Here is an 8519-nt window from a genome sequence, read left to right on the forward strand (position 1 = left end):
AAAAGTTTTTACCATAAATTAAACAAATAAATGTACTAAATAAATAATAATAAATATGATTAATAATAAAGTAATAATAAATAAATATAAATAAAATAAATAAAAAAATAATAAAAATAAGTAAATAAAAAATAATAAACATAATTAAACGCCAGCCCCACGCCGAAGTTGCCGACTGATGCCTACAGGACAGTACGAGGAATGGTCTTTGATAGTGGGACATGCGATCAGCACTTAGCCAATCTTTCCAGCTTTTGATGCCAGTGAATGAATTCCGGAGTTCCACAGTCTCTTTACTCAACATATTGCCTCTAGATATAAGATATTTCCACCCAAGGAATATGTATAAAGGCGTAACGACTTCGCCAAAATAATGAATCATAAATTGTACCATTTAATGAAAGACTTTCCTGCATACTAGTAGACGTGATACACTTGCTTTTGTAGAAAAGTTAAAATTTACTACAGTCGTCTGTTCAGGGTCGCCCCAGATATTCTCGATTTGGTTAAACGAAATTCAGGGAGTTTGGTGGTCAGGGGTGTACGGTAAACTCATCCTAGAGCTCTTCAAACGACGCACGTACACTGCGAGCTGTGTGAACGTTTCATTGCCATGCTGGTAGATGCAATCGTACCATGGAAAAACAAACTGCGTGGAGTGGTTGACATGATCCCCAAAGACAGCATACTTGTGTTGATCCATTGTGCCTTTTAGAACGAAGAGAACACCAAGGAAACGCCATGAAAACATTCCCCAGGATATGATGCTGCCATCTCCAGCCTGGACCCTTTCAAAGATTCTTGCTGGCAGTGACATAGGGAGAGGGGCGGTGGGGGCAAAGTGGTCTGTCATACCACAGATGCCACTTGCAGAGGGCAAGAGAAACAAGATTTCCCGGAAAATATATTGTTATTGGAGTAACTTCTATATACTGCCCCCCCCCCCCCCCCCCGGTTAGCCGTTCGGTCTAATGCACGGCTTTCCAGGCGAGAAGGCGCGCCTGGTCCCCAGCACGAATCCGCCCTGCGGACTTGTGTCGAGGTCCGGTGAGCCAGCCAGTCTGTGGATAGTTTTTAGGCGGTTTTCCATCTGCATCAGCGAATGCGGGCTGGTTCCCCTTATTCCGCCTCAGCTACACTATGTCAGCGATTGCAACACAAACAAGTTTTCCACGTAAGCGCTCACCACCAATACTCTACCACGCAAAGATAGGGGTTATACTCGTCTGGTGTGAGACGTTCCCTGGGGGGGGGGGGGTCCACTGGAGGCCGAACGGCACAATAATCCTGACAGAGTGGTCCGGTGTGGGGTGGCGGAGGGGTGAAGTGGACTGCGGTAGTCGTCGTGGGGTTGTGGACCATTGCAGCTGAGGCGGGGACGGAGCCTCTCCGTCGTTTCTAGGCCCCCGGTTAACATACCATACAATACATACAATACAAATTCCATATATCCATATATTACATTACTGTAAGTGTTTCTGGAAGTGGGGGGGGGGGGGGGCAATAAAGTGTAGTGACTTACCCCAGAGGAGAGGGGGAGGGCAGTGAAGTGTTGTGAACCGGGTGCCAATCGGGGGAGGGGGGAGGGAGCCAATTGAGTAACATGTTCCAGGCGCTAGTTATAATCGATACGCCACTGGTTGCAGGTGTTTGTTTTCAGGCTGCGGAGGCTAGAGCTGAACTGCTTCAGACATTCAAATCCATTGACTCGGAAAAAATGAGCCTTGGCTCGTCTGCTACGAAATATCTCTTCAGAGACATTCGAGAGAAGAAAGAAGATTCTGTGGCGGGCTGCTGCAACAGTGTCCCACATCTCATGTCGAAGGAAACGTTTCTGAAGCACCAAAAAATGCGCTGTAGGCCATGTGCATGAATGGATTTGCATGTCTTACTTATGTGTGCAGTTTTTCTCAGCCGTGAAAAGAACATGAAGAAAAATTTGTTGTTCAGACCGCTGCATTAAACACTTTGCCCCTTACACTGGGTCTAAATATCAACCGTTTACAATGTACCACGGTGGTGCAGAGGAAGTCAAGAAGAAATAATTTGATATAATACACTTGTGGACTATCAAGCCAGGAAACGACTTCAAATTGGCACACAAACATAAGGACAGGAGGTGCACATCATGCTGTATTTTCAGTATTCTCTTCCTCTGTGTACACAAACTATTAGCCCTATAGAAAAAATTATACGACCTTTTTATAGGAGATTTAATGCTGTTTAATTTTATACTGGGATACTTTTTAGCTAGAGGTCGCATTTTTCATTTTGTACAAGAGAAATGTATAAAAGCTTCTTTCAAATGCACCCCCACCCCAACACTCATCCCTCACCAGTAAGTATTTCTAGTATATTGTTGATGACACTCCCTCCTACAAAACTATGCAACTAGACGAATAATTTCGTCTTTTTTCGTCTTCATGACAAACTTATTCGCACACTTTCAAATCGCAAAATGGAAATTTGTGTAAATTTTACCTCTCAGTTTTGTGAGTTTTGGCAGTATGAAATTAACAATTAAACCCATTTCGTTTGTTTGGCCTTCTTACTAGAAAATTATGTGCTTGTAAGGATATAATCCGTTTCCACGTAACGTCTACAAAGGCCATTTTTTTTCCTTACTCCCATGAGAAAATTTAAATGTTAATCAAATAGCCACCTAAGCCTGTGGCGTAATAACAGCCCAGCCAATGGAGACGAAAAAGGTTGAAGTGTGGAAGATAATTCGTGTACTAACACATTTTTGTGCAGTGGTAATGCCACGAACTATATACTAGAAACCCAGACTAGTAGGAGATGAGGAAAGGGCGGGGGAGGGGGGGGGAGGGGGGCAGTTGAAGGTAGCTTTTGTACATTTTACTTGAATAACTTGTTAACACTACATCTTGTGAAAGCATATCCCAAAACAAAATCAAACTACATTAAATTTCCTACAAAAATGTCCTAACCATTTTTTCTCTGGGACTAATACTTAGCGAAAACAAAACAACAGAATATTACAAATCTCGCGATCGGCACGTACATCTTAGCTGAGGTAGTTCTTTTAATGAATTTGAGGTAGTTTCCTAACTTGATAGACCACAATTGTCCTAATCAAGTTTTTCGTCTCGACATACTCTATACTACCGTGATATGTAGTAAACAGGTATCATTTACACCCTGTATTTAGCTTTTGATTTGAAGAGAAAATCTTAAATTTTAGAAGCCCACTGAATGTTTACATACAATTGAATGAGTTGTTGCTTCTTACCCTTTCACTTATTACTGCACTCAGAATATGATGTCACACGAGCAGCTGTCAGCAGCCACCGTTTGCCCAGAGCGGATCGCAAAGTGACATCTCGCCATGGCTCGGCGGCCAAACCTGATCTCCAGTCGATACCACGTGCCGGACGATCCCGATCGCTGGTCGACCGCATAGAGTGGATTAGTGGATTACACAGCAACACTGGAATCACTCTACCCTGTGTACACTTTGCTCGCCCACTGATTTAGCTAGCTGCTCGCTTCCTTGATTCAGCGCTTCTTCAGCTGAGTTCAGTTTCACTGGATTTTGTTCTTTATCATAATAGTATGTATTCCCATAATTATTTTGATGTACATGATAGTGCATGTACATATAGTTTTCAGTTTTTATTTATTTATTTAACCTGATCAGATTAATGTTTCCAGAACATATCTCAGGTCAGATCAGGTATTTTAAGTGTAATTTCAAAATTTATTACATCACAGTTACCAAAAATCAAAATAATTTAAATATGAGATATCAGCTTCTTTTATCTGCAGGTATTAGGCATTGGCCTACTACAGCCGCTTTGCTGAAATGATTGATCTTCCCATGTGCTTCTCCATATTCCTAAAGACCTTACGTCCACTCGGTAATAATTCAGCAATGGTACCTGTATTCTGCCATTTCCCATTCTTGTAGCATAGTCAATTCAGTTGTTAATGTATTCCTTAACCTGCTCATTTACCTTTGTCACTCCCTGTTCTTTTCTAATGTCCGTATTCATCCTCCTGTCAGAAAATGTGTACCCGGTTATTCTTCTTAGGAGTCACGTCTCCTGTGTTTGTATACTTCATTAATTTTTTATCAGTCCACAGTTCATTTCCAAATGTCATAATCTGATCTGGAATCGTTTTGTAAAGCTTGGGTTGAGTTTGCTTTCTTGCTTTAGTTCTGAAAGTTCTATAGTTTTTTTTCTGTTAAGTAATGAAATCTTACTTACTTTTGTATGTCCATTTCTGTCACAAGTGAGATAATATTTCCTGAGAGATTGAAAGGGTTTACGCTTTCTATTTTCTGATCATTTATTGTTATTATGTTGGGAACTGGCTTCTGGTCCTTGAAATCATAACTTCTGTTTTCCTTGAAGATCACAATTGTATCCCTTTGCAGTTGTGAATAAAATGTTAACAGCTGTCTGGAGTGTGTTCTCAGCCGCAAGAAAGTTATGTGAAGCTATTTTGAACTAGACGAATATTTGTCTGAGGCGTATTTGCCTCGAAACAGCAATTTTCCTAGACTGGTGGGAAACCAGAAAATTGCTGTACCCATTAAAATCAGAACTGGTACTGAAAATATTATATACGGTCTGTGAGGGTTTCTTTTTTGAAACAGGACAAATAAGCATCGAGAAAAGAAACTGACTCACTTCCAGTAAAATAGACAAAATTTTGTTTATAAATCATAATACTGACTATTTATTTCCTTTTTGGGTACATATATCATCAACCTCGTTGTAAATTGAGACCATAGGCACTTAAATTAATTACAATTATATCGTATTTCTTATATGGTATTTTGTCTCCAGCAAACATATAAAAACAAAAAAGGAACTAATCTTGCATTTGAAATTTTCAAATTTGTTATTGTTGTGGTCTTCAGTCCTGAGACTGGTTTGATGCAGCTCTCCATGCTACCCTATCCTGTGCAAGCTTCTTCATCTCCCAGTACTTACTGCAACCCACATCCTTATGAATCTGCTTAGTATAGTCATCTCTTGGTCTTCCTCTACGATTTTTCCCCTCCACGCTGCCCTCCAATGCTAAATTGGTGATCCCTTGATGCCTCAGAACATGTCCTACTAACCGGTCCCTTCTTTTTGTCAAGTTGTGCCACATACTCCTCTTCTCCCCAATTCTATTCAATATTTCATCATTAGTTACGTGATCTACCCATCTAATCTTCAGTATTCTTCTGTAGCACCACATTTCGAAAGCTTCTATTCTCTTCTTGTCCAAACTATTTATCGTCCACGTTTCACTTCCATACATGCCTACACTTCATACAAATACTTTCAGAAACGACTTCCTGACACTTAAATCTATACTCGATGTTAACAAATTTCTCTTCTTCAGAAATGCTTTCCTTGCCGTTGCCAGTCTACATTTTATATCCTCTCTACTTCGACCATCATCAGTTATTTTGCTCCCCAAACAGCAAAACTCCTTTACTACTTTAAGTGTCTCATTTCCTAATCTAATTCCCGACTTAATTCGTCTACATTCCATTATCCTCGTTTTGTTTTTGTTGATGTTCATCTTATATCCTCCTTTCAAGACACTGTCCATTCCGTTCAACTGCTCTTCCAAGTCCTTTGCTGTCTCTGATAGAATCACAATGTCATCGGCGAACCTCAAAGTTTTTATTTCTTCTCCATGGATTTTAATACCTCCTAATTTTTCTTTTGTTTCCTTCACTGCTTGCTCAATATACAGATTGAATAACATCGGAGAGAGGCTACAACCCTGTCTCACTCCCTTCCCAACCACTGCTTCCCTTTCAAGCTCCTCGACTCTTATAACTGCCATCTGGTTTCTGTACAAATTGTAAATAGCCTTTCGCTCCCTTTATTTTACCCCTGCCACCTTTAGAATTTGAAATTCAAATTTAATAAAAATTATTTAGGATTTTGTTGTAATATTTTTAATTTGTACAGCACATCAAATGAAGATGACTGAAATCTCAAATGTGTTAGGAACATAACATAAACGTACAACTTCTCTTTCAGTTATCTTTCAAAACAGGACTAAATCTGATAAAAATACAGGTATAATGGCCTGAATTGAAAATGCAAGGTGACTTTCGTTTATCTATTTTTGTGAGCTAATGATGAGTGGTGAGTCATGAAAAAGAGATACTTCATTCTGGTAAGTGAGCAGTTCTAATCCTATGTCAGAAAAGAACAGTTTTACCCATCTCTTTTGGAAACCCATTGAAGCAAGTCTTATACGGTCATAATCCACTATTTTAAATAGTTTCGTTAATTTTTTTGTATAACTGAATTATTTAAGAATAACCCTAAGAAGTTAGAATTACATCAACTTGTGTTTTGTATAAGTCTATAAATAATCGAGACAATAGCGTCTGATTCTCATTTTGTCTTAGCTCATCTTGTCTCATGTTGTCTTTTTGGTGTTAGCACATGTGATCGGTTACTACTTTTAATTGTGAAAATATATAGTGTGAAGGTATTCAAAACCTTATTTGCTGAAGTATCTTCTGTCTTATCTGAAAGTACTTATCTTTGTGAAAAGGAAAAGCTTTATCATTAAAATATACTGACAATTAATTTTTTAAGTGAATTCAGGGAAGTGAGGTGGAGAGTTTTAGTGGACGGGATTAATTCAAAGTATAAACTGTGAGAACTTTAATTACTTTCGATCGCTATATCACCCAACGCAGCGATCGTCATTTTTCATCAAATCTAAAGAGAGTTAACATAGATGCAGGATCTATATCAGCATTAATGAAAATTCATTTCATAATAACTAGCAAAAATAACTTTTTTCGTGAATTTAATTTACTTACAAGAGCGCAAAATTTATTCGGGCAGGATTTGCTTAAATATCATCTTTATTCATTGATTAATCCATCAAAGTTAAAGACGGAAAGATACTACGGAATATTCAGTTCCACTACCAACACTATTTTACGACAAATTTTAAAGACAGTATATAGTGGCGTCTTCTCGCAAAGAAAATTTCCAATTATCACGCTCTCAAATCAGAAAGAAACCAATATTAACAACGACTAACCACTACCAACTATTTAAGAAATATAAAGATTACTAGAGCCGCCACATCATATGCAGCAACGTTCACCGAAGTGAGTTGAGGAGACATTGTTGGCACCCTCTGGCTTAATTTGGGCGGTCACTTGCTCAACAGTTGCATATCTGTTCGCCTGTACAAACCTCCACAGCCGTTATTCGCCCCTATCATTTACGATCCGTGGTGCACCATCCTGGCCTCGACGCCGGGTTTAGATAGAACCATTTCGCTATGCGTGGTATACTTTAACCAGTGCGGCACGCTAACGGTTTACAAACTTAGCTGCCTCGGAAATGCTTCCACCCTTTGCTCGGACGCCAAAGATCACGCCCTTTTGGACGTCAGACAAATCGCTCCTTTTCCATATTGCTACAGCGACTGCACTGTTTTGTCCGCTTACTACCGACAACTTTTTGTACCATCCACTGCTAGTGCTGCCACCTGCAGATCTGAGTGGTGATTACACTTTGACGTCGAACATAGGCGTTAGTCACATTAATGTGACTGCATATTAGACACCTGTGTTGACCCGAAACGTGCTGTACAGAGTCTACAGTACCTCAAATGGATCTTTCGCTCAGTCACCAACAGCAGGAGGCAGTTGTATCGAGACATGCAGAACAATTCTACAGATTTTTGGAGAATATAGTTAACAAACTGGTAGCTTATTATTTAAACCATTATCATTATATCGATAGTACGTAAAAATGAGTGTGCCAGTGAGTAGTAATAATACTAGAGCTGTAAAGTGGAGAGCAAAAGACCGCGTCCATATTTACAAAATCGCATAAGGAATGCAAATTATCTGTTGCAACTTATGCATGAGTATAATTTACATTAGGTTCAATTGTTCCCTATGATTCGAGCTCGGTGGTCGTACCTGCTTCTTTGCCGGAGTATGTGACGTAGGCACAGCCAAAGTGAATTTGTTCTTGTAGCGACGTCACCACGGCAGCTACAGTCTTAACAGGAATCATGCAGCCGACGTGTGACTCGTAAACAACAGACACCGACCACACGAAGAAAACGACCTTCAGCACGGCCATACTTCCTCGCCCTGTCTTCTGAAATGAGCAACATGTTTAAGGCTGCGGTTGACACAACACTTTCATCTAAAGTGTAGCAATTATTCTAATGCGACCGTATTAAACCTACGAATTGCATAGCCAGCGGTCTGACACACCGCTCCAGTTGCAAATCAATAAAACAATCTAACTGGCAGTCTAAAAGCTGTTTTAACTGACAGTAGTCGCTTCGTACACACAACATTAATTTTCAATGATCTGTTCCGAAATATTGACTAAATTGCCTGCGAACGTACATAATACGTCCTTTTAGAGGATGCCAATATAAGCAGAATTTGCGTACTTGCTTCAGCGAAGAACTTTATGGGTGAAGAGACGAAGTAACCAAAAGTACTTTTATTTATTTGTACAGTTATTCTACCTCACGGGGTTAAT

The 8519-nt window shown here is 39.6% G+C and overlaps 1 protein-coding gene across 1 annotated transcript in view; it reads right to left on the reverse strand.

The window, feature by feature from the left end:
* The window catches only part of LOC126153424 (glutamate receptor ionotropic, kainate glr-3-like), a 180599-nt gene extending 172494 nt beyond the window's left edge, over positions 1-8105 (reverse strand). The window contains exon 1 of the mRNA XM_049916071.1: positions 7940-8105. Coding sequence (XP_049772028.1) covers positions 7940-8105 — 166 coding nt within the window. The remainder of the gene's footprint in view (positions 1-7939) is intronic.
* Positions 8106-8519: the final 414 nt, after the last annotated feature.

Source organism: Schistocerca cancellata, chromosome 2 (genome assembly GCF_023864275.1).
Source record: "Schistocerca cancellata isolate TAMUIC-IGC-003103 chromosome 2, iqSchCanc2.1, whole genome shotgun sequence".
NCBI lineage: Eukaryota > Metazoa > Arthropoda > Insecta > Orthoptera > Acrididae > Schistocerca > Schistocerca cancellata.